Source organism: Ahaetulla prasina, chromosome 3 (assembly GCF_028640845.1).
Source record: "Ahaetulla prasina isolate Xishuangbanna chromosome 3, ASM2864084v1, whole genome shotgun sequence".
NCBI lineage: Eukaryota > Metazoa > Chordata > Lepidosauria > Squamata > Colubridae > Ahaetulla > Ahaetulla prasina.
This window is the reverse complement of record NC_080541.1, coordinates 210,428,828-210,455,952: the sequence shown is the minus strand read 5'-3', so window position 1 is coordinate 210,455,952 and position 27,125 is coordinate 210,428,828. Positions and strand designations below refer to the sequence as shown.

General features: G+C 40.1%; 2 protein-coding genes across 6 annotated transcripts in view; one reads left to right on the top strand and one right to left on the bottom strand.

Annotated features, from left to right (window-relative positions):
- RTF2 (replication termination factor 2) overlaps positions 1–27,125 on the bottom strand; it is a 68,272-nt gene that overhangs the window by 11,130 nt on the left and 30,017 nt on the right. The window lies entirely within an intron of this gene.
- LOC131195189 (beta-1,3-galactosyl-O-glycosyl-glycoprotein beta-1,6-N-acetylglucosaminyltransferase 7-like) lies at positions 1,613–26,385 on the top strand. 5 transcript variants are annotated; one of them, XM_058176907.1, is made up of 7 exons: positions 1,613–2,355; positions 2,909–3,044; positions 19,021–19,182; positions 19,651–19,784; positions 20,435–21,486; positions 24,730–24,825; positions 25,434–26,385. In XM_058176907.1, the coding sequence occupies exons 5-7, from the start codon at positions 20,517–20,519 to the stop codon at positions 25,628–25,630; spliced, it is 1,263 nt and encodes a 420-aa protein (XP_058032890.1). In that variant the 5' UTR covers positions 1,613–2,355; positions 2,909–3,044; positions 19,021–19,182; positions 19,651–19,784; positions 20,435–20,516; the 3' UTR covers positions 25,631–26,385. The 5 variants fall into 5 exon arrangements, with proteins under 5 accessions (XP_058032890.1, XP_058032888.1, XP_058032891.1 ...); XM_058176905.1 differs by having other exon boundaries at positions 1,613–2,733; XM_058176908.1 differs by lacking the exon at positions 19,021–19,182 and having other exon boundaries at positions 1,613–3,044.

Sequence of the window (27,125 nt, the reverse complement as noted above, 5' to 3'; positions counted from 1 at the left end):
AATACAGAGAAGAACAAAGCTGATAACGGGTCTGGAGGCTAAATATACAATGAACGAATGAAGGCAAATATTCATGTCTCAGGATAATGTTGCAGAATCCAATCTGAGTTGGTCACTAGGACCAGAAGTTTAGTTTTCTGAGCTTTCGGATTCGTGCTGAAGCCCATCCACAGGGAACTTCTCTCTACCAGAATGTGTGTTAGCATTAATTAAACAGCACACTCAGAGCTGTTGCTTATGGCCTTCCGTTACTTGATTTACTGTAACCTTAAATTCTGTTTTTCCTGTTCTAGCATGTCTGCCTTGCTATACAATTATGGTTGTGGTCTATGCGCAGCAAATCATTACAATGGATTTAAGATTTTCATATCAGAATACTGTAAGCAGAGTGCTGAACATACGCTGAAGGACAAAAGTAGTGATGAGTTTCTGGTATAATCTTCATTTGAAAGAAGAAACACCAAATATAAAACAATCCCTCCCTCCACCCACCAACCCACAAAAAGGGAACTGGGAAGAATAAACGGAAGAATAAATATGACTTCATCATATCTAATAGAATTGTCACATCTTAAAAGTCTTGGGGAAAATATCTGGTCTTTGTTTTGATGAATATACAATAGTTGGAATACAGAAGGATGGAAGAGATATCAAGAAAAAGTGAAAAGTGGTTCATGCAAAGAAGAGCTATGGCTTCTGTCAACAACAGAACTCACTTAGTGTCAGACCTGCCTCAACTTGAGCCTCTAAGAAAGAACGATCCTCAACGCCATTTATTGAGAAAAGGTATAATTTTTTGGGGGCGGTCAAATGAAACACAATATGACAAAGCCAGAACTGAAATACCCAAGTGTAACTCTTCCCCCCCCCCCCTTCTAGGTTCTTCCCATTGCTTGGCCCCATTGTCCAATCAAATTCAAAGAAAATGTTTTTGGAAAGGTCACTAGGTTTGGCATGCAGCTGTGCTCCATTCTCAGCCGTTTTGACCTTGAAACTTTTCTTGGAAAGATGCAGATAACTTTCATTTCCCTTGAAGCTTCCTCCCTCCTATCTGGCCTCCCTTTGAGTTCATGGTAGCTGATACTTGCAAAGTGCAAGCGTGAGGGGGAAGTGGAGACTTAGGTTCAATATCTAAATTGTATTTGGAATGTAAATAAATAAATAAATAAATGTAAGAGCCGAAAGACCTTAACAAAAGACAACCCCATTAAGAAAATAAAAACTAATAGCTCCTAGATTCTTTGCTATTTTTTTCATTAAAAAAGTTTTACAAAGTTTTAACAAATATCTCCCCTCCTTCCCCCTCCCCCCTTCCCCCTCCCCACCCCCCCAGACTCAGACTTCCCAGAGCAAAATACAGGGTATAACAAACATCTAACAATCATAAGCTAAAGTTATGCTAATTATCCATAAACTCTCATTCTCCCCTAGGACCTTAACTCTCCTTTTATATAAAGAGAAATATAAATATAATTCTTGCAATCTGTTCATTCAAAAGCTATTTGATATTTCTTAGTCTGATATCTATTTTGAATATAGTCAATCCATCTTCTCCATTCCACTATGTATAAGTACCAGTAGTGATTGTGTTTCTTGTGAACAGTCTTTCAAATATGCTGAAATTTTTGCCATCTCTGCTAAATTTGCAACTTTTAATATCCATTCTTCAATCGTAGGCAGATGTTCCTTCTTCCAATATTGCGCTACCAATAGTCTGGCTGCTGATACTAGATTTAAAATCAATTTACTCTCTATAATCATATAATCCGAAATTATACCCAGTAAAAACAATTGGATTCTTTGCTATTTTTACCTGTTTTGTTCTCACTTAGGAACTGGTTTGTATTTCATTCATGGCCAACATTTTGGAAATCACTTGAATGCCTGCTGTAACTGAAAGACTGAGAACTAGTCAACTAGCCGCAGGGGTCTCCAACCTTGGCAACTTTAAGCCTAGAGGACTTGAACTCCAGCAAAGCTGGCTGGGGAATTCTGGGAGTTGGAATCCTTCAGGCTTAAAGTTGACAAGGTTGGAGACCCCAGAACTAGTGTACTTCTGTGGAGAGCCAAAGGAAAGACAATGATGGGGCAGATCAAATAACCCATTATGGAGTTTGTGCTCATCTTTCTGAGCTGACTTTTGCAATACCCTTTTCTTTTGACTGCCTATGAGGGGAGGATTCTTCCAGTGTAACATGGTCTGATGTAACAGGAAGCCAGTACAAGAGAACTTTGAAGTGCGGTAAGCTTATTTCCTTTTATTGTTAATGACCTTCTTGGGGTAAGACCTTTCTCGGCGAGATTTCTCGGCGAGATTTCCTAATGAATGTATCTCTATGTTTAATTTATTTTGGAGTAAGCATGCTGCTTTCATTTGTTTTATCACAGAGCGATAAGAGTTGGAGAGGGACGACAGAGCTCACGCAGAATCTGCTAGGAGACCTTGTATTTATTTGATATCTGTAAAACGTATATTTTTTCTGGCCCTGGATTGTGGGATACGAGACCAATGGTAGAGTCCTAGAAGGGGCGGGAGAGACTCTTTGCACAGAAGAGACAGAAACTTGGGGAGAAACCCAGACGCACATGGCTCTTAAGAAACGTTATTTTCTCCCCTGAGAGCTTATTCTGATTCAGTGCACCTTGCGTATCTTTCGGTTATACAATTTGTTCCGCTTGAGGATTTTGCTCGGTGACGTTACGAAGTGCTGAGAATAGAGAAGGATGCAGAGAGTGAGTGATTTATATAGACCCGCAGAGCAACCGTAATGGGAAGTAGGTTAAGCTTGCCAAGTGCTGTGCATTCGCCACTGGGAATTTATAGTAACAGTTGCATGGCTTTGATAGAGGTTGCCAATAGTTACCTATCCTTTGTATATCTTTTTGTTTAATATTTTCTGGTTCCTAGGTGGTGTATCTTAAAAAGCACTTGCTAGCTTAGAAGAGACAACCCTTCAGTCTGTGCATTTGAAAGCTTTGCCAATGTTCTCTGGCTGGTCATTTGGAAGGATTCCAGGATTTGATGGATCAACTGGCCTTAACAGGTAAGGCTCAAAATGTCGTGTTCAGGATTGAGCTGTAAAGATACGGTGTGCCAAAATCAGACAGGAAGCAACCATGCTGACTCTGTAAATGGCTTAGAGAGGGCTGAAGAGCACCATGAAGCGGCACATAAGCTTATACATAAGCGGTATATAAGTCTAACAGCTATTGTTCACTTTTTTCTCATTCGTTTAAATGCCTTGCACAATTTTACATTGGTTGTCACTCTATGCCAGTGTCATTTTCTCAAGCTCCATGCTATACGGATACCATTAGTGTAGCAGTTTACCCAGCTGGGAAGGCAAAACTAACTGATTCTCTCAATAAGACCCTGTCTTTAACAATGATGTTTAACAATGATCTTAGATCAGGGGTCTGCAAACTTGGCTCTTTTAAGACTTATGGACTTCAACTGGCTGAGGAACTCTGAGAGTTGAAGTCCACAAGTCTTAAAAGAGCCAAGTTTGCAGACCCCTGTCTTAGACCACCTGGTCCTGATGCCACCAAACCTGAATAGGCCAGGTCTTCGTTCTTGAATGTATGTTCTCATTTAAGCAGCTTATCAAATGAGAACCAGATAACAAAATACTTTGATAATATCTAATCTTCTTTAAAGAAAATAGTGATACCACAGCTTGTAGCAAGAAAACTAACTGAAAAACAGTTGAGCTACTACAGTTAAAAGATTTAGAAAATTGCTACTGCCAGGCAGGTTTCTTCAAATCTTTTTTGAACTGCTTCACATGAATTATAATCTGCTTCTCTCTTCTGAAAACCTACAATTTTCAACTCTTGTTTTTCAGATTGATTATTTTAAAAACTGTACATTTTATCTGAAATATGCATAAGTTTAAAAACATTTTATATACATGTAGACATCACCCTAAATTACACCATCAAGCCTATTAAAGCTTCTTCAAAGGAACCTAAATAAATTCCTAACATCACATTTTTGTATCACTTTTCCTAGTGGTGGGTGGGTGGGAGGAAGGAAGGAAGGAAGGAAGGAAGGAAGGAAGGAAGGAAGGAAGGAAGGAAAGAAAGAAAGAAAGAAAGAAAGAAAGAAAGAAAGAAAGAAAGAAAGAGGGTGAGAACAGGACGAAAGTCAGAGTCTGTTTCACTCATACTGTAGAAATAACAGTTTCTGATTATGTGTCATCAAGTTGTGGTTGATTCATTCTAACCCCAGATTTTCTCTTATGATGATCTGTCCCTAACCTGGTCTTTCAGATCTTCCAATGGTGCACACTTGCTACCTCTGTAACTAAGTCCACTCATCTTTCTGCTTTTCTGTCTTGTTCTTCTCTCTCTCTTCATCTTTCCCAGCATTAGGGATCCATTTATTTGCTTTCTTGACTGTCCACATTCTCCGACACAAAAGTTTATCAATACTCTTCCCATTCTAATTTTTCAAAGTCCCAACTTTGACTTCCATAGAGTAACACAGAAAATACCACAATTTGCACAATTCTGCTCTTTGTAGATACCCATGGAAATATACCTATAATTCTTAAATATACTATTACCATTGCCAGTGCAAATCATCAGAATGTCAATAAAAGGAATTTGCTTTTAAAAAGTTTGGGAATCCAGGAAGAACATGTTATCAAAAACATACTTCAGAAATTCTACTCAAGTGTTTTAATTTATTTTTTCTGGAGTGGAAAAAAATTAAAAGCAACTTTTATGAGTCAGGTTTTCGTTTCTTTTTAATTTTTTTATATCAGAATTAGAGCTTCATAGATTGGTGATTGTTTTGGAATAAAACTAAAATAGGTTGTAATAACACTTCACAAATCAAGTCTGTTATTACTCTGCCTACAAGAAATGAAACTAAAAGAGAATGATTTTAGTAACAGTTGGCCAATAGTTCATTTGTGCTTTGCATAATGAAGGGAGGGTCGGAAGCTTACTTAGAACAATTAATAAGTGGAACTACTTGCCTGCAGAAGTTGTGAATGCTCCAACACTGGAAATTTGTAAGAAGATGTTGGATAACCATTTGTTTGAAGTGATGTAGAGTTTCCTACCTAAGCAGGGGGTTGGACTAGAAGACCTCCAAGGTCCCTTCCAACTCTGTTATTCTATTCTATACTTTTCTATTGCTGTGTTCTGAAATATATCCGGTTTTGTAATCTCACAGTAGGGGAAACTTTCTAAAAATGAACAAGGCCATGGCAGAAAGAGAACAGAACGTGGTAAAAAATGAGTGAAGCTAATAATCAGTTGTGGTAGTTCTCTATCAAATCTAAGAATATTACTCACACTATTCATAGATAGCATATACTGTAGTTAATACAATACATAAATATACTGTATTAAGTACAGTATAATTACAATTGAAACTTGTAAAAGTTTCATTACTTATTATCCCTGGTAAGCCAATACTTAGCAGTGCATAATTGCTCTTAGTCTGCCATTCAGTGCTGTTATAGCTACTATACAAATTACGCAATTGTTGATGCTTTTATATTGAAAAATGAAGCATTGCTTGATGCTATGGCCAATTAGTTTGCCAAGCAAAATAGTTTTCATTTTGGCTGAAGTTAATTCATCAGCTTTGAAAAGCACTCTCTATGTGCCTCCTTATCAACAAAGGTTCACCGTGTTTGCAAGCTGCAGATAAGTCCATCAAGAATGCTGCCAGTGTGTCCTTAAATGGAAGCTTCTCTGTAGTTTCCTCCAGTACAAGTAGTTCTTGACTTATTTAACAATTAACAACTGTGGTGGCGCAGGGGTTGCAGGACAACTCACTGCCGACTGCCAGCAGTTCAACCCTGACCGGCTCAAGGTTGACTCAGCCTTCCACCCTTCCGAGGACGGTAAAATGAGGACCCAGATTGTTGGCGGCAATATGCTGAATCTGTAAACTGCTCAGAGAGGGCTGTAAAGCACTGTGAAGTCTAAGTGCTATTGCTCATCAAAGCCTCTGGTGGCTCAGCAGACTAAGTCTGTCTGTTATTAACACAGCTGCTTGCAATTACTGCAAGTTCAAGTCCCACCAGGCCCAAGGTTGACTCAGCCTTCCATCCTTTATAAGGTAGGTAAAATGAGGACCCAGATTGTTGGGGGCAATAAAAGTTGACTTTGTATATAATATACACATGGATGAAGACTATTGCTTAACACAATGTAAGCCACCCTGAGTCTTCGGAGAAGGGCGGGATAAAAATTCAAATAATAAAATAAATAAAATAAATAAATAATAAATGTACAATGGCTTTGGAAAAGCACTTCTTCTTGCTGCTTTAAAATGCCATACTGAACCGGCATTGTGGTGACGTCTGGAACACAATCTGGGAGCTTGGCCAAGCGGCCAACAGTTTTGTGATTGCCATTTGCAATCTTCTCTGCCGGCTTCTTCAGAAAGTTAATGGGGACGCTGGCAAGGAAGATTGCAAACTGCTGCTGCTGTCTACCAAAAAGGACTCCCTCTCGTCTCTGGGGCCTGGCTGGAAGAGAAAAGGGAAACTGGACTCCTTCATTGGGGTGCAGAAACGGAGCAGAGTTTGCAAAGATTCAAGCTCTCTGTACCCATTACCCAGTGCCTGACGGAGCGGTTTCCTTTCACACAAGGAGGGGAGCCCAACTCCTCCAGTGGAGTGCACAAACAGAGCTCTGATCCCAAAGATACGGGCTCCATTCCTGCAGTCCACCAAAGCAGTTCCCTTTGGAGCAGTTCCCTTCCGAACTATGCTCAGCAGGCAGCTCTTTCACTCTGTTCATTTAACAACCTGGGCGATTGCTTACCGATGGTAACTGGGAGTGGCAGGATCGGAGCTGTTGAGCAAAGCATTTATCCGGGCATCTCACTTAACCACCACTTCACTCAATGAGCAAGAGTTTGGTCCCAATTGTGGTCTAAGTTGAGGATTACTTGTAAGAATCAGAATCAGGCAAGAAGGAAGTGATTTGCTATGTCCAGGACTTCCATTTAGGAATCACCAGAATATTTTCCATGGTAAGTCTGTTGAGTTGGGGCAGGATTGGGAATCTGGCTTTTGGGGAACCTGGTTTTCCAGGTTTAAAAATGGGTCTTTGTCTTTGCCATCAAAGAAAAGACCAAAAAAAGCAATTTTGGAACTCAAATGTCCCAAAGGTGCTTTTTCAAGAGGCAACTACACGTTTTGGTTTTTCTTTGAAGATGTTTCACTTCTCATCCAAGAACCTTTTTCTGCTCTTGGCTGAGAAGCGAAACGTCTTCAAAGAAAAACCAGAAAGTCCAGTTGCCTTTTGAAAAAGCACCTTTGGGACAACCATGACCTGGATGACTGGAGAATCTCCATAGACATTTGGAACTCAAATGTTACCTAATGTGACAGCAAGATGCAATAGCAATCCAACATCATCATTCATTAAAAAAAAATGTTTTACACATTGAAACCCAGAGGTTGCCCCCGACAAAAGCTACAAGTCGTAAAATAGTTTGGATTGTGTAAAAGTATCTTAGAATTGCATGAAGCACATGAAGGCTGTGAACTGCTCATTTTCAGCAAAACAAAGCAGCATTTCACAAATGAAGACAAATATATGTGTCCCAGGATACTATTGCAATCTGGGTCAGTTGCCGGAACTAGAGATGAATTCAACATTCTTCCATATTTACTATTGTAAATTATTGTGAAACTTGTGTTTCTTTTGACCAATGATAGAATGCAGGATCCAATCTGGGTTGGTGAAAGACACATTCTGGTGAGAGAGAAGTTCCCTAAGGATGGGCTCCAGCACGAGTCCAAAAGCTCAGAAGAATAAATTTCTGGTCCTGGTGACCGACCCAGATTGGATCTTGCAAAACATTGTTTAGTCAAAGGTAAAGTAATCTTATTTTAGGATATAATGATTCTTTTACTGCTCGAGCGTTGCACACATGAAATTGGGTACAAAAATCAAACCAACCTTTAGAAAGCAGCTAATTAGATTTTTACCACATCTTATAACTGGTTTATGATCATTGGTGGGTTTCTACCGGTTCATCCCAGTTTGGGTGAACTGGTAGCAGTGGCGGGAGGCTCTGCCTACCTGCCCGGATGTCATCACGGATGCTTTGTGCATGCACAGACAGTTCTGCATGTGCGCAGATGCACCGCGTTTGAGCGAAGTGAGCATGTTTGTGGGAAGCTGGCATGGAATCATGATTTATGGCTCGCTGGATGCCAGGTGCTGAGTGCCTGGATTGCGATGGTTTGACTGTTGGGATGCTTGCAATGGCCAGAATTCCGAGGACTGGTTAGAACTAGTTTGGTGTCATTGTAAGTTTGAAAGGTTGCTGAACAAGTGATTGAAGAACGTCCGTAAGGAAAAATAAAAATGATCCAGAGGGCAGACTCTGTAATCAAAAAGATAAATTTCCTGGTTCCAGCAAGATGACATTCTTTAACTGACAGGACCTAAAGCAGACTCATTTTGCTAGAGCTAATAAAATGAGTAGAGACCACTGGATCTGACCCCATGCCATGGAGGTGAAATCCAATACCGGTTCTGTGGGCGTGGCTTGGTGGGCATGATGTGGCTTGATGGGTGTGGCTTGGTAGGTATAGCAGAGGAAGAATACTGCAAAATCTCCATTCCCACCCTACTCTGTGGCCAGCCAGAGGTGGTATTTGCCGGTTCTCCAAACTGCTCAAAATTGCCACTACTGGTTCTCCAGAATCATTCAGAACCTGCTGGATTTCACCCCTGCCTTGTAGATCAGTGCCCCCCAAACTTTTGGCACCAGGGACCGAATCCATGGAGAGAGGTTTTCCCTTGGACCAGAGGGGGTATGGTTTCATGTGCCACCTGCATCCTACCGATGGGGCTTCGCTTGTTTGCACAGCTTTGTTTCTGGCACACTGGGCTGTGGGTTGGGGATCCCTGCAATAGATGAAAACTACTACCTTACATTGCACTTGGAAAATCTGCTAGGAGGCAGAGCAGCTTGCAAAATAAAGGCATAACATGGGCCAAGCAGGAAATGTTCATGATCATTCTCTTATACGAATCTTTTAGCAGTTAAAAAGTTAAAAGAGAAAGAAGAAGAATGCAAGATTATTTTTCCCTGCAATGTTGCCTATTCGCTGCTAAAAGCCTAAAGGCTGAAGTAAGCCTATTTATAATCAACAGCCCAGTACTATCTACACATCTTGTTTCCCCAAAGCTGGTTTGCTTCCTTAAAAGGTCATCAGAACGAGACTGAAAAAAAAAATCCAGGGAAAAAAAAATCAGGTTTTAATATTATTATTTGAATTGATATTTTTTGCTGGATGCCCAAGCAAGGGACATAAGTGGTTAAGGAAAACCATCCCAAAATGCTCACATTTCATGTTAACAATTAACTTCTTTCATGTGACTGAAACCACTTATAAAATGGACAAGCTTAAAGGCTGAACTTGCCTGAAGGGCAATGGATCCTAAAAACATTTCTACCCATTTCTTAAGTTTGGCTCCAAACCATCTGTTTTTGCAATACTGGGTGAGTGTATGATTTCTGAATTTTTAAGAATGAATTCTTTTAAAATTTGAACCAGCTGTAACATTACTAGAAATTCTGTGGTACGGTCATTTACTTTGGCAATAAGCCCCACTGAACTCAGAGGAACTTACGGCTGATAATTGAATTCAAAACTGCTCTATATCCAGATTTAATCATTGCCTACATAATTGCAATGCAAAACAATTTTTGCTGAATATAAGTGTTTTCAAAGTGTTCCTAGTTAGAAAAAAATAAATTAAATAGAAGAATTATGTTTGACCAAATGATAAAGATTTTTACCATCTATAATCTAGATTCTTGAGAAGAACTGCTGCTTTGTAAATTCCTCCCCTTTTAAGCTCTTCCAAATAAGGAACTCCTCTATGTTGATAGACCAAATGTTTTAAAAAACAATTTTATGATCATTTATATTGAGAGTGATTAAATGTGTATAGACCCTTCCCAACAACTAAATGGTTAACCTTCCTAAAGGTCTTGATGTCTAATTTCCATTTTAATTTTTATGAGAGAGGGATATATAAATCATAAACAAAAAATAAATATTGGTGGTCATCACTTCTGTTGAAGAATTTAGCAATTCTTATATATTTTTTATATCAAATAATTTTCTGTACAACAATGCTTTCTTTTAAAAAATGCACTTTCATTTGCTCCAGAATTCAGTAATTCAGCTCACCAATTATAGAACAGTGGAAGTATTGTTGCTTATAACATTGGTTTCACAACCAAATTCTGTTTGAAAGAATTTAATCCCGATTTAGACTTCACGCTAAATGATACTTGTCCCATATTAGTTAGAGAATACCCAAAGAAGCTCCTGACTCTGAACTGGGCCATCTGTCTGTATGTTCTAAAATATGTGTAATTTATTTTACATTTATTATTTATTTATGATTAAGATTTATTTATCTTAAAATAAATTTAAGAATTTATTAAATCTCAAACTACATATTTTATACAAAGTATTATGCACGTATAATGGTAATAATAGTCCAAAACTGATTATGTACCATATAAGAAAACTATAAATATATAGTTTTCCTCCCCCCCCCCATTAGGTTATTATCAATACATGGATTTGCTCTGTATTGCACACTTTCAGATTTTTTTTATTTAATCCAGTACTGTTTGTCCTGATTAGCAAAAGCTTTCCCAAGTCCTCCTGAAAAATTATATAATGGTATTGTTTATCTGAAACCCTAAGAAGCTGTGAATGCAGTCTGTGATTTTCAGCATAAATCCATGCTTCACCACTCACCTTTGAGGTTTTTTTAAAAAATGTTTATTTGTATCCCACCTTTATTATTTTTACAAATCACTCAAGGTGGCGAACACCTCTAATATACCTTCCACATATTTTCCCCACAACAACAACCCTGAAAGGTGGGATGGGCTGAGAGAGAGTGACTTTCATGAGTAAGGCTGGACTTTTACTCCTTTGTAACCATTAATGCAATCACTGAAAGTCCTGATAGTTAAGAAAGAAGGAAATTAGCACTTTGTTGGATTAAATAAAACTTTGATTCTCTGAGAATTCAATACTGCCAGCTGTTGGGCGGTGCCGATTTAGTGCAAAATTATGGCAGGCAACTTGTATGGATGAAGCTTTTAAAATGCTCAGTTCTTTATCCATTATCTAAATATCAATTTATCCATATGAATTGATGCAGGAAACGTATCTCATTCTGGCATTGAAGGATGCCTTAGTTGACATCCTTCCTAAAGGATGGTCTTTAAACTCAACCATCATCCCAGTCAAGGCCATGTTGGCTGTGAATGACGAATATTTAGATCCGACAAAGCTGGAAGACACTAACTATTCAAACACATTTATATCTTCTAGTACATCTTTCTGCAAAAGAATTAATATTTTTGTTTTTAAACCACAACCATCCTTCCCCCCCCCCACACACAGTGGCTTATTAGAATAGAATAAAATAGAATAGAATAGAATAGAATAGAATAGAATAGAATAGAATAGAATAGAATTTTTTATTGGCCAAGTGTGTTGGACACACAAGGAATTTGTCTTGGTGCATATGCTCTCAGTGTACATAAAAGAAAAGATACCTTTATCAAGGTTCAACACTTACAACACAATTGATGGTCAATATATCAATATAAATCATAAGGATTGCCAGCAACAAAGTTACAGTCATACAGTCATAAGTGGAAAGAGATGGGTGATGGGAACAATGAGAAGATTAATAATAGTGCAGATTTAGTAAATAGTTTGACAGTGTTGAGGGAATTATTTGTTTAGCAGAGTGATGGCCTTCGGGGAAAAACTGTTCTTTTTTTTTTTTTTTTTTTATATAAAAAGTTTTTATTGGTCAAAAAAAATTTATGCAAATACATATCAGGTATGGTAAATTTTCATTTTTCTTATACATGATAAGAATTTTACTCAAAATTTTAAACACATACAACAGCCATATGGCAAGCAGGTGATACGAAGTAGCTAAGTTTCAATCTTACATACACAATAAGGAAGGGTCAAGAATAATCAGAATATCATACGAAAGAGAATAAGGAAAACCAACACAATACCAAATATCTTTGTCACTTCCTAGTTTTGGATCTCAGAACTCTGGGCTCAGCCTGACCCAATTCCGGGGCCGCAACAGCGGCAGCCGCCTCCGCCCCATGGTCTATAACCTCCCCTTCTTCAATTCCTGGGTCATCTAAATCCAGGAGGGCTTTGTGTTCCTCCACGAGGCCGCAGCCTCCGCAATTGTACTAATTTTTTCGTAATGCCCTCCCGGAAAATCATCAATCCTCTGGCATCAGCCATCTGAAGCCCACTCCTTCTGGTACAATTTGCTTGATAAAAGTAATATTTCTTTCTCATTTCACGTACCTGTCTGGGAATCTGCCTCAGAATGGCTATCTCCCTGCCCCTATAAGTCAGTGCCCCACTCCTATGTTTTCTAAGAATTTCATCTCTCGTCTCTCTTTTCACAAATTTGACATGAACCTCTCTAGGAACTGCATGCGTGCATATTGTGAATTAACTCTATAAACTCGATCCACATCCCAATTCATAAAATCAACACCTCTCCCAAGAAATTCTCCCAACAGTTTAGTCACAACATCTCTCAAGTCTTCTTGGTCCACTTCTTCCAAATTTTGAAACCTAAGGAAATAAGACATTTTATCCATCTGTGGTCCAAGCACAGCATTGCTTGTCGTCTCCCCTCTTTTCTGCACTGCCCGCATCTCACCCTGCAGACCTTCCACTTTCTGCTTATTTTCTGCTGAGACTTGTTGAGTATCCTTTAAATCCTTTTGGATAGTCACAATTTCTGCTCTTATTTCATCCAGTTTCTTGTCCATATTAGATAACTTTTCCAGAATTCTCTCCATTTCTCCAGCAGTTGGTCTCTGACCTTTTGCCATTTAAAAAATTTTTTTCAAAATCCTCAGGCAAGCACAGTATCCTTATAATTTCCTCCGGATCCACCAGGGGGCACTCACAGGAGCAACGAGTCCAGAGTACAGTTAATCAACCAGGAAGCCGAAGGGAAGTGATGTCATCAAGATTCTCATAGTGAAGGCGGAAGCTGGACGCCACCATTGTTCCCCAGAGGGAGGGGGGGCCTCAAACCCTCCCTCCTAAATTTCTCCATCACCTCTTCTCTCCAGAGCTCCACAAAACCGGTAATCTTGTTATTTTAAGTTCTCCTCTCTCCAAAGTGATTCGTACTCCTTCCAGTCGCAGGGGAGAAAAAACCCCCCCGCACTCCGGAATACTCCACTCACATTTGCCGATATTCCCTTCCCTTCTTCATTCCTCAATTCTTCTCCGTTCCCTGTTCACCACCAGGCTGCTGCAATTATAAATCCAAAGCCCCGGTGTCACCGGGCACAGCGGCCCAGGCGACGACCAAAGTAATGGCCGCGGCCTGTAGCCTCCGAACCCCGCCGAGCCTAGGACGCGCCAGCATCGGTCCCCCCAGTCCTGTATATCGGCTGGGAGACCCCTGGCGAGCCGTCCGTGCGGCAGGTGTCCTTTTCGGAACACCTGGCCCCTAAGGGCCTCGGCGGCGGCCGGATTCGGACACTGGAGGCAGGAGAAGCCTTCCAGACGTCCGTTGCCACCGGACACCGGAAGTCGTCCCCCCGGGGAAAAACTGTTCTTGTGTCTAGTTGTTCTGGTGTGCAATGCTCTATAGTGTTGTTTTGAGGGTAGGAGTTGAAACAGTTTATGTCCTGGATGTGAGGGATCTGTAAATATTTGTTAGCAGGAATGAAATGTAAAATTTGTTACTACCGGTTCTGTGGGCATGGCTTGGTGGTGGTGGGGATAATATGACTGGGTGGGCATGGCCAACTTTTTTTTTTTACTTCTAAAAGCATTTTTTTCGGCCAAAATGATTTATGCAAATACATATCAGGTATGGTAAATTTTCATTTTCTTATACATGATAAGAATTTTACTCAAAATTTTAAACACATACAACAGCCATATGGCAAGCAGGTGATACGAAGTAGCTAAGTTTCAATCTTACATACACAATAAGGAAGGGTCAAGAATAATCAGAATATCATACGAAAGAGAATAAGGAAAACCAACACAATACCAAATATCTTTGTCACTTCCTAGTTTTGGATCTCAGAACTCTGGGCTCAGCCTGACCCAATTCCAGGGCCGCAACAGCGGCAGCCGCCTCCGCCCCATGGTCTATAACCTCCCCTTCTTCAATTCCTGGGTCATCTAAATCCAGGAGGGCTTTGTGTTCCTCCACGAGGCCGCAGCCTCCGCAATTGTACTAATTTTTTCGTAATGCCCTCCCGGAAAATCATCAATCCTCTGGCATCAGCCATCTGAAGCCCACTCCTTCTGGTACAATTTGCTTGATAAAAGTAATATTTCTTTCTCATTTCACGTACCTGTCTGGGAATCTGCCTCAGAATGGCTATCTCCTGCCCCTATAAGTCAGTGCCCCACTCCTATGTTTTCTAAGAATTTCATCTCTCGTCTCTCTTTTCACAAATTTGACATGAACCTCTCTAGGAACTGCATGCGTGCATATTGTGAATTAACTCTATAAACTCGATCCACATCCCAATTCATAAAATCAACACCTCTCCCAAGAAATTCTCCCAACAGTTTAGTCACAACATCTCTCAAGTCTTCTTGGTCCACTTCTTCCAAATTTTGAAACCTAAGGAAATAAGACATTTTATCCATCTGTGGTCCAAGCACAGCATTGCTTGTCGTCTCCCTCTTTTCTGCACTGCCCGCATCTCACCCTCAGACCTTCCACTTTCTGCTTATTTTCTGCTGAGACTTGTTGAGTATCCTTTAAATCCTTTTGGATAGTCACAATTTCTGCTCTTATTTCATCAGTTTCTTGTCCATATTAGATAACTTTTCCAGAATTCTCTCCATTTCTCCAGCAGTTGGTCTCTGACCTTTTGCCATTTAAAAAAATTTTCAAAATCCTCAGGCAAGCACAGTATCCTTATAATTTCCTCCGGATCCACCAGGGGGCACTCACAGGGGCAACGAGTCCAGAGTACAGTTAATCAACCAGGAAGCCGAAGGAAGTGATGTCATCAAGATTCTCATAGTGAAGGCGGAAGCTGGGCGCCACCATTGTTCCCCAGAGGAGGGGCCTCAAACCCTCCCTCCTAAATTTCTCCATCACCTCTTCTCTCCAGAGCTCCACAAAACCGGTAATCTTGTTATTTTAAGTTCTCCTCTCTCCAAAGTGATTCGTACTCCTTCCAGTCGCAGGGGAGAAAACCCCCGCACTCCGGAATACTCCACCACATTTGCCGATATTCCTTCCTTCTTCATTCCTCAATTCTTCTCCGTTCCCTGTTCACCACCAGGCTGCTGCAATTATAAATCCAAAGCCCCGGTGTCACCGGGCACAGCGGCCCAGGCGACGACCAAAGTAATGGCCGCGGCCTGTAGCCTCTGAGCCCCGCCGAGCCTAGGACGCGCCAGCATCGGTCCCCCCAGTCCTGTATATCGGCTGGGAGACCCCTGGCGAGCCGTCCGTGCGGCAGGTGTCCTTTTCGGAACACCTGGCCCCTAAGGGCCTCGGCGGCGGCCGGATTCGGACACTGGAGGCAGGAGAAGCCTTCCAGACGTCCGTTGCCACCGGACACCGGAAGTCGTCCCCCCGGGGAAAAACTGTTCTTGTGTCTAGTTGTTCTGGTGTGCAATGCTCTATAGTGTCGTTTTGAGGGTAGGAGTTGAAACAGTTTATATCCTGGATGTGAGGGATCTGTAAATATTTGTTAGCAGGAGTGAAATGTAAAATTTGTTACTACCGGTTCTGTGGGCATGGCTTGGTGGTGGTGGGGATAATATGACTGGGTGGGCATGGCCAACTTTTTTTTTTTTACTTCTAAAAGCATTTTTTTCGGCCAAAATGTTTGTAGAAAAAATGCTTTTAAAGGGTTCTGATGATACCAGGTGAGCTGCACGATCATCAGAGGCTTTTTTTTAGCTTTTAAAAGCATTTTTTGGCAGAAGAAAAAATGCTTTTAAAAGAAAAAAAACCACCTCTGATGATCATGTGGCTCAGCTGGGGAGGATGGGGGGGGGAGGGATTTTTGCTACGGATTCTCCGAACCACCCGCCACCATCGCTACCGGATCGGGAGATCCGGTCTGAACCAGGAACATTTCACCTTTGGTTGTTAGGCAGAAAAGAGGTTATGAAACTAAATAGTAAGCGGAGAAATCCCAGGATTAACTACTAGAATCAGACAAAACTAGTTGGGCCTTCATCAAATCCAAAAAAAGACTCAGCAAGCTCTCCTCCATTACAGATAAAGAAGAGAACAACAAACGTAGCAACATTGAATTCATTCCATATGTTGCAGGAATATCTGAAAAGCTCAGGAGGATTTTCAACCAACACAAGATACATGTACACTTTAAACCCAATAATACACTAAGGCAGAAGCTTGTCTACCCCAAGGATAAAACACCCAGACAAAAACCAAACAATGTGATATATGCAGAGCCGTACATTGGCACAATGAAACAACTACTTCACAAGCACAGTATAGTAGATCACATCCATCAGGACAAGATTCAGCAGACCATCTGCATTTGGAAAGCAAAGGTCACCTTTTTGAAGGTAGCAAGGCCCACATTTTGGATAGAGAAGACCATTGGTTTGAGAGAGAGACAAAAGAATCCATCTATGTTAGAGATGAACAACCCTCCCTCAACAGAGGGAAAGGAATAAGACACCATCTATCTCCAGTTTACAACACAGCCCTTGCAACAAGTCCAAGAAGATTCCACAACCAACTGCACTCTGATTCAGGTTACCCTGAGGGTACAGATAAACCCGCAAGTGGGCTCAAGAGGTCTCAGAGAGAGTGCTAATGACCAGATGACTGCAAAGAAATACAATCCTTCCATCTCTCCTGCCCCACCATCCAGTCTCAACTATCCTTCCTATCCTTCCATCTCCCCACCATCAGAACTGCTGAAGCTTCTTGGATGAGAAGTTAAATGTTTTCTTCTTTTTCCTCAAGGGAAAAAAAACTCAGTCCATGTGCCTTTTTTGGGGGGGGGACATCTTTGAGAGAACTATGAATAGAATGACTGAGAATCTCCAGACATTGGATGGGCAGTTAAACTACTAAATTATTGTTATGACGAAAGGTCCCTAAAAATAGAGCTCCAATGCTATTACAGTTTATTATAATTGAATCCTCCACTTTTATATTAAGGGACAGACAAGATGTCCTATGCAGATATCAGGTTTGGACCAATCATTTTTCTCCTCCTCTGTTTGAATGTTGTATAAAAAGCTAAGGTGACAAGCAGTAAGCGTACATCTTTATTGCTGCAGTAACAAATAAGTTGGCTTGGATTTCTCTTGTCCTGCATGTTATTTGGAACCCATCACAATGGATCCTCATAGTTATAACTGTTTTATGGCCAACTCATAAAACTTCAAGAATACAATAATATTTATTTTATTAAATTTGCTTGTGCACCCATGTCACCAAGAGATGACTCTGCCTTAACATAACATTGCCCTAAGATCTAAAAAAACCTTCTGCAAATTACTTTTGGGGCTATTACTAGTGGAATACTAATAAAGGTGTTCTCATTTCCACTTCTGAATTGGTGAAGACTGTCCAGTATTATTGACTGCCAAAACTCTAGGGATGTAATCCGTGCCCCACCAAAGCGTGTCCTTAAATGCATTGATTATTGTCTCTCTCTCTCTCTAAAGTTCTGACTTTATTTTCCATTTTTAACTTTTCATTAAAAAAAACAACCTATCCCTTTAAGCTACCAAACTGATGAAAGGTTGCAAGTCATACATAGGATTGACAAAGGCATGTGGGGGAAAAAGATAAGACATGAATTCACACTTCTGAGTTGCACAGAATCCTTAATGATGAAAGTGCCGGAGTACAAACTCAAGAGGTTCCAGGTAGCTTGCAGGATCTTCGCTCAAGAGCTGTGATACATCTTAACAGAAGCCTGGCACTCTGACAAATCAGCCATCAACAGACACATAGACATCAGCAACGTCTACAGACTATGCAAAAGAGACTATCAACCAGCCCCAAAAGGAACAAAAAGACTCCAGCCATCAGCACCCTTATCAGCATAGATTAACTCCAAGATTAACCTCAGACCAACAATCAAGCAAACAATATCCGATCAAGAAACTGCCAAAGAACCATCAGTAAACAGCCCAACCAAGCAATTTCGTAAGACCGCCCCCACCCATACTGACAGGCAAGTCACCAGACTATGAACTGACAGCACTCCTTCCTAGCACTGATGATGTTACCTAGTTAGGCTAACGAAACGTCTGCAAGAAAACAAGCAAGCTCAGAGAGCACCAAGGAGCCCTCATGTCAACCCTGAGCTACAAACATTCTCCTTTACTAGTACCGCTTAACAATTCCAACTGTTTCCCTTTACTCTTTCAAAGTAAAGATTACAAATGGGCTTGAAGCACGGCAGTTGCTGCCCTTTTCATGCTCTTATCTCCCTAGTGACAGGCAACAACATCAGACCGGCAACAACGACTGCAGACCTCCTACAGAGATCATTTTTTAAAATTATTCACTGTCACACAGCCATTTCCGACTGGAGCCGGTAATACGCGACTATTCTTTCCCCCTCTCTCCGCACATACCCCTTTTTCAGCTCCTAACCCTCATTACAGTGTAAGCAATGTCCATTATATTAATCTATTCCTGGCTGCGTTAGTCATTTTGCAGCAGGCGGCATTTCAAGAGCGTGATTCTGCTTTCCTCAGAAACGTTTGCATTCACCTTCCAAATGTTGTGTCCTCCCCCCACCTCTTTTTTCCCCACATCACCGAAAGGCTGGTGAGGGAGCAGAACGCTTGCTGATTCAATGGATACTTACAGCTTGTCCTATTAAGAAGATGCTGTGGAGATGTTTACATACTAAGGCTAACAACTCCTATGAGCCTCCAGGCAAGACACAATTATATTGGGAACTGATTTTACTGATGTTTTTTCTTCGACCTGCAGAAGCAGCAACCCCGAAGAACAACGCTGTGGCTGGGGGAAAAAGGGGATCAGGCTAACCAGCAAAATGAATGCATATCTTCTTCTTGCCCTCCACATGCAGCCGTCAGCACTGCGAACTTGGGAACAGGAGAATTTTCTGACTTGAAAGCCCAGATCTTAGCAGTAAGGACAATGAACCACATTCTGTATATTATTGCATTGTAATTATTATTGTTGTTGTTGTTGTTGTTGTTTTTATAACTGTACGTGTCAAATGGGAGCATGTTGTTCTGAAAAAAAAACCGTGATCTCAACTAAAACGAAGCTTTGAGATTTATGGGTGCGTGGGGTGGGTGGGCAGGCAGACACATCAATGCATGGACAAAATCATTAAGAGAGGTCGATTATTTGAGGGTTTTTTGCTACTGTATGTCATATCGTGAGATTAAAAAAATCAGTGGAGTGAAGAAGATAAGGACATGCGTATAATGATTTATAGACATCATATGCGAGCATAATCTCTGCTCAACAGGGTGGTTGAGTGTTTGTTTGTAGCAGGAAAAATCAATACAAGATAATTGTTGGTTTGAATCTCAGTATTTCAACAAGCTGTCCCTTTTCCCGCATCTTCCCCCCACCCCCACTACCCAGGGCTGCATATACTTAGCATCTAAGAATTCAAGGATGAAGACTTTATTCCTGAGCTCTAAAGAAACATACTGCTATACTGAGGCACTTCTAATATTTCAACAAAGCCACACTTGTGGAAAAACATATTCAGAAAGGTAAAAATATGCAACTGTATTTCCCCCCTCCCTAAAACTGCTCTGAAAGCCTCTTTAAACAGCAGTGCAAGGCAATGCAGTGTTGCTAAGGTCACAATTTCTTCCAAGCAGAATAAATATGAACTGCATTCAAGACCACTTCCTTTCTATTTTATACGGTGTGTTTGAAAACAATACCAATTCAGGCAATTCAAGGAAAAACAAAACAACTTATGGTTTAGATTTTATTATAATGGTGATGGTAAAAACTTCAGTCTTTTCTGACGTCTCCCCATAAGATCAACAGTAAAAAAAAAAAACCACACTAGATCCAATTCTGGTTATGCTTCATATATATTTTTGAAACCCATAACAAGGTTTCTATCTAATCCAAAAGATTATCAGCTAATGGTATGAAAGAACAGTTTATCTCTATTCGTGTCAGTGAACGAAAGATTCCATAATCAAACCCACAAGAGGTAAAAGCAGATTAATTGTTAAAGCAGAGTTAAGCCAGCCTTCAAGAACACCTGCATTTGTAATATGAAACCTTAACAGCAAAGCAGTGAAGTATTTTTTTCCCCCTTTCAAATTGAATGAAGCATGGACTGAACTTCATTTAAATTTAACAATTAAAATGCTGTTGTTGTTGTTTTTCTAACCTTTCCTAGGTAGAAGAGTTTCAGGGAACTGTGGCCAGAAGAAAACTCCAGAGAACATTTGGAGTTCCAGAAAACATCTGGAAAGCCAAAGATGAACCTACTTGAGACAGCCAAATCAGGGTTTCTAGTGTGTATCGTGGTTTGCATTTTCATCTTTGGTATTTTCTATCTACGGAATACAATCTTCAAGGCAGACAAGGAAAAACTGATCTCAAAAGAGTGTGGCTTTTATCCAGATGAACTATGCTCTGCCCTTTTTGATGGAAAAGGAGTTGCTTTTCAAATTGGCCAGCTGTGCCAGGAGGTTTTAGGGGAAAAAGACATGTCTCCCTGCATACAAACACCATGCAACTGTTCTACGCTGCAGAAGAAACTCCACTTCATCACAAGGCCACTGTCAGAAGAAGAAAGGGACTTTTCCTTGGCGTACATCGTCACCATTCACAAGGAACTGGACATGTTTATAAAACTACTCAGAGCCATTTACATGCCTCAGAACGTTTACTGTATACACATTGATGAGAAATCATCAAAGGATTTTAAGCAAGCTGTCCAAACCTTGGTCAACTGCTTCGAAAACATTTTCATTGCTTCAAAGAGAGAGAAAGTTGTCTATGCAGGATTCTCCAGGCTGCAAGCAGATATCAACTGCATGAAGGATTTGATCCATTTAAATAATCAATGGAATTATGTTATTAATCTCTGCGGTCAGGATTTTCCCATCAAAACTAACAAGGAACTTATACACTATATTAAAAGTAAATGGAATGGTAAAAATATAACCCCAGGAATTGTTCAACCACCTCACATGAAACACAGGACTAATTTCAGTTATCAAGAATTTGTACGTTCAGGAAAATCATATGTCTATCCAACTAATAATGTGAAAAGTGAACCACCTCACAATTTGACTATATATTTTGGGACTGCATACTATGTACTCACAAGAAAATTTGTAGAGTTTACACTGACCGATGAACGTGCAAAAGATTTGCTTGAATGGTCAAGAGACACCTACAGTCCAGATGAGCATTATTGGGTCACCCTGAATCATATACCAGGTAAGCCGAATTATAGAATTATCTTGTCTACTGTACATTGTTTACAAAGATTGCATATCAGACAAGCCATGATCCCTTGGCTCCCCCTTTCAGAAATAGTCCATTACCAGATTCTCAATGCCTTCAACAATAACATAACTTCTAATGTACTGCCTTCACTGGAAAATTGGGATACATTCAGACATGCATCAGCTGTGAAAATAGACCATGTTGAACTATATGAGTGATGGCGCAGTGGTTAGAGTGCAGTACTGCAGGCTACTTCTGCTGACTGCCTGCAATTTGGCAGTTCAAATCTCACCAGGCTCAAGGTTGACTCAGCCTTCCATCCTTCTCAGGTGGGTAAAATGGGGACCCAAATTGTTGGGGGCAATAGGCTGACTCTGTGAATCACTTAGAGAGGGCTGGAAAGCACTGTAAAGTGGTATATAAGTCTAAGTGCTATTGCTATATAACAGAGTTAATTAGCAGAGAAAATGTTTTATGGCATTTTTGTATTTATGATGTCATATACATTTTAATACTTCCAATGTCGTAATTTTTTAAAAATAAAATTTGCCAAATTTCAATTCCATGGGAACATGGATCCCATATTTTGGGCTCATTCTGTAAGTTAGCCCGTTTGAGGTACTTTAATTCAAAATTGTTGCCTTATGATGCATTGTTTTGCCCACTTAAAGGTTTTCAGGAATAAGAGGTTTTAGTAATATATTGATAGATGTAAGCTAAGGAGAATATATTGGAAACCATTAATCAAATTCCAAAATCTATTTTCAGTCTGCCTTTCAGGTTTAGAAAATAATAAATTCACAATACACCATGAATTGGAGGGCTTTTCCTTAATCTGTGAGTTAAGTGGGGGGAGGGGGGAATAAAGAAAAACAACAATAAGACAAATTGAAATAAAAAAGGAATTGTTGAAACCATTGTTTCAATCCCAATGGTTTAAATTATATACTGTATTTTTTGTTCCATAAGACGCACTTTTTTGTCCCCCAAAAGTGGCTGAAAATGTCTATGCGTCTTATGTAGCAAATATTGCGTCACAGACTGGACTGCGACCATGGGGGGGAGTTGGTACGCTGGCTGTGACAGGCAGCAGCGGTGAACAGCCACCTATCAGCTGTTGGATCAGCCTCCTGGAATACCACCGATTAGTTGTTCCAGGTGGTGGGGATCGCTGCTGTCTGCCACTGCCGCCATTCGCCGCCTCCCCCTATCGGCAGTTGGATCAGCCTCCCGGAATACCACTGACCAGCTATTTCAGGTGACAGGGATCACCCCCCCCCGCCTGTTGCCACCGCCGTCATTCGTGCACCGATCCGGGAGATCGCTCTAACCACCAATAGGCAGTGCCGATAGGTAGCGGCAAGTGGCAATCCCCACTGCCTGGAACAGCTGATCGGCGGTATTCTGGAAGGCCAATCCAACTGCTATTCAGCAGTGAGTGGCGGCGGCGATAGCAGGGAATGCTGACGAAGGCTCCAGCGTTCCCCAACGAAGGCAGCAGACACAGAGGAGGAGCAATAGCTGTTTTTGGTCAGTCAGCCCCAATTGGCGGAGCTACGGGAGGCCAGGATCCAGCTGTCGCTCAGCTGACCTGGTGGTGGGCAAAACAAAGCGGAGTCCTGATGAGCCACATGCTGGGGCTGGGAAGCAGAGGCAGATTTTTTGTTTTCTTGTTTTCCTCCCCAAAAGCTAGGTGCATCTTATGGTCTGGAGCATCTTATGAAGCAAAAAATATGGTAATTTTTTTTAAAAAAATCAGAAGACACCAACAGCTTGCTTTATTTATTTACCCATCCATGCTTCAATTTGTATGGCTACCCATTTCACAGAAGCTATTGTACATGGCTCACACTAAACAAAAGCGTAACTAAAATGATATCAAAGCACGAGAAGAAATCCTGTAATGACAGCAGAGATAAAAAGGCCATAAAGTTGCCTTTATTGGGTTCCACCCTAGTCCTAGGAAAGTTTTTCGGTCTTTTGAAGGCGAAATATAACCCATTTGGTTAGTGATATACTAGCTATCAACTCTACCGTTATATGTTCCAGACTTTTCTTGGCAAATATTACATTCCCACCAACAATGATTTCACCCATTTTTGGCGGTTTGAGAAACATATGATCTGTCACCCAAATATCATGTTGACATATCTAAAAGTTGAAGACTGGGACGGGACAGGTTCTGACTCAAAACCATACAGTAAGCGGTATGATTTGTTTTAGAATGGGAGAACCTGTTTCAGGTGTGGTTCTGTAGCCTGAATTTAGGAAAGTGGGTTGGAGATCCTCAAATCCCCAGTCTCTCAAATTCTCAATGATTTGCCTACTATCTTGACTGAAGAAATCACAGAGCTAGCAGTACTCATCTGCATTGCATCTACTACAATTCCTTCAGGTTTTTTCTTCCAAAGAACACACCCCAAAGAAAGTAGTTAGTTTTTATAATAGAAGGCATTAGCTCTGCCCTGAAGCAGTTTCCCTAAGGGCAGGTATCATCAAATCCTGTGGATTGAATTATTATTATTTTAAAATAGAAACGTACTTTTATTCCAAATCAAAGGCTGTACTAGCTTTGACTGATGTGCCAAAAATTGGACTCCAAAATGTAGAGGAGACCAGAGCAATTTAAATTTGATACTGATTTTGTGTTAAAGCATAAAAAAAATGAAATTTTGTAGTAACTTTTGATGAGGTTCTGGGGACTTCACCCAAATCATTTTAAAGGCTTCAGACCCTACACTTCATTTTAAAAAATAGCACACTCATATTTGCACACTTTCATAAAAAGCTTTCTTTTTGTGTTCCAACTGTAATTGTGTTGCAACTGTAATTACATCCTTTAGTAACCACAACAAAAAGTTTATGGCATCTTAAACACTAACACATTTATTATTGCAAGAACTTTCATGGCCCTCAGTCTGTTTAAAAATAGCATCTTCATAACTGGTTTTTCTTGCTTCACTGAGATGAACTAGAATTAATTTCATTTATTAATGGTTTTAAGCTGCCACTTAGAAGTTCACAAAATAATGATCCATGGATATTGCCTTAAGAGGCAGTATAGTCACATATTTAAAAATAAGTAAAGGCAGATATAATATGTTATGGGGAACTCACTACTATTTATTACCCTGGGAACAGTAATACTAGAAAAGTAATTCATACATCCAAAGCATAAATCTGTTTTTCAAAATGCAAAACGTGTATAACAAAGCTTTCCAATTGGTTGTACAGATGCTCCTGGTGCTACACTAAACACAACCTGGCAAGGAAATATACGGGCAATCAAGTGGAAAAATCAAGAAGGAGAAGCCCACAATGGCTGCAAAGGTAATTACTGAACATGACACACTCCTAGTTCAGGAACCACTGAGAAGTCGTCACCTGTCAGGTGCTCAACTATGCATGACATTCTGGTCATTCTGACGGGAATGGAGGGATAAAGTCCACAAAATCTCACTGAAGCAATGCTAAGAAAACTATTATATTAGACGACACTAGATGACTCAACAAGCTGCAATACAGAATAATCCTAATTGTGAATTTAATTACGATGTGGGACACAAAGAATTTGCACCTACAGACATATCCAATACATATATTTGACTGAGTTTTATCCAACTAGTAAAATTTTGTGCCTCCTTTTTTTTTAAAAGTAGCTTTATTCTTTCCAATTTCTTTCAAAGGAAACAAAAATATAGATTTTTCTTTCTCATTCCCCCATTTCACACACATATGTCATGTGTGCTCATGTCACATATGGACGTATCTGTGATCAAAAGCACATTAGGGTAAAAAGTAACTAATCTTTATAGATTATTACATTAAAGGGCTGTTCCTTCCCACAATTCTGATCTATAATTCCTACACCGTATTTCATTTGCTGAATGGTATCCAGCCTGGGATTATCAATTTACAGTGCAATTTCTCTTTTGTAGGACATTATGTCAGGGATATTTGCATCTATGGACTTGGAGACTTGGAGTGGATTATTAACTCTCCCCATTTATTTGCCAATAAATTTGAGCCAGCAACATACCCGCTTGTCATGGACTGCCTAGAAAGGCATTACAGAATGAAGCTGCTCCAGGAAGCTGAAGTTCCTTTGGAAGCACACTGGCATTTGGAAGAATAGACTGCTCTGCGCATCTGGATGAACTGTAATCTCTATGGAGGGCAAAGCAGAACCAAAGACATGCTACATTTCAAAATGTATGTTCCAAAGATGGATACCACATCACCAGTATTTAGCATCTTGGACCTGAGAACAGAAAGGAAAATTCTGAACATGAAGATTCAATATGCATGGCTCTCTAGTGTTTTTACAAACATTAACTTCTCTGGACCTGTTTTTTTTCTCCTCCTACACAGTTGATCTGAAACACATAATTGATGTACATTGTCTTACATACTTGGACAATAGTTGTCCGTCCTTGTTTAACAACTGCTGGCAGTTATGAAGATGTTGTAAAAATAATTTTATGACCAATTCTTGCATTTACAACTTTGGCAAGTTTGTAAAGCAAAGTAAAACTGCAGTAAAATGATAAGCACAATGGCAATTTACTTAGTGACTGCTGCTTCGCTTAACAACTGAGGACTAAGAAATACCTCTTTCGCATAAATCTCTTTTTAATAGAATGCTTGCTCTTTTAAATGGACTGTTTAAAAATAGCCTCCTGATTTCAGTCTGGACCACACCTCTGAAGTTAAAGGTACCTAAATGAATCATGATTAACTTGTCCCGCTTGGTCTAATAAGCATATCTAAATCCATATCTAAATATAATTCATACATTGTTTATCCTTCTTTAACATCATTTTTCTACGTGCAATTTTATGTAAAATTTAACTAATAAATGGCTGAATAAAAAGTCTAAAATTAATCAAATTTTTCTGTCATTTGATTATACTGTTCTTCTATCCAGTCTGACCTAATAAAACTTTATGTAAAACCAAGTAAAGACCTATAAATAAGTTAATAAATAAATATAAATAAAATGCAGGATTCCATAAATCTTAATTCAGACAGAAAAGAAAATTAAGATAAATTAGGTAAACAAAAATAAAAGTATATTGGGCCCTGAACTAAATCATCAACAATCCAGATTTCACTTGAATCTGTATGTCCTGAACTGAAAGTTTATACACAGAACAGTATTAATGAAAATATGCTGTATATTATTAATTTACCATTTAAGTTCCTCTAAAGCTCTGAAATAAAAAGTCTGAAAATATATAGGTGGTCCTTGACTTAGGACCATATGTTCAGCAACTGTTCAAACTTAAGACGGTACTGAATGAGGGCACTTAGGACCTGTGCTCAACGTTATGGCCGTTGCAACCCTCCCCCCATCCTTGCTTGGCAGCCTGCCAGCACTTATGATTGGCCACAGAGGTGCTGCAATTCCTCCCATCTCCCTATCTCCACCCCCACTCCCAGCTCTACCCTTAAATGTCGGAAAAGTCCCAATAGCGTAGTACAAAACAGCCACACTGCCCAAGAGACTTCATTGGTTCAAAACAATCACTCGTACCCACAACGCCCCCCCCAAAGGCCTGGGAAGCTCCAGCCTAGCTGCTTTCGCTGCCCTGCCCTGCAGTCACAAAGTTGAGTCAGTCACCTGCTAA

Coding starts and splice junctions, on each gene's coding strand:
- LOC131195189 (XM_058176907.1), top strand. CDS start 20,517: ATGAACCTACTTGAGACAGCCAAATCAGGGTTTCTAGTGTGTATCGTG. Junction 21,487..24,729: donor CACCCTGAATCATATACCAG/GTAAGCCGAATT, acceptor TTGGTTGTACAG/ATGCTCCTGGTGCTACACTA. Junction 24,826..25,433: donor AGCCCACAATGGCTGCAAAG/GTAATTACTGAA, acceptor TCTCTTTTGTAG/GACATTATGTCAGGGATATT.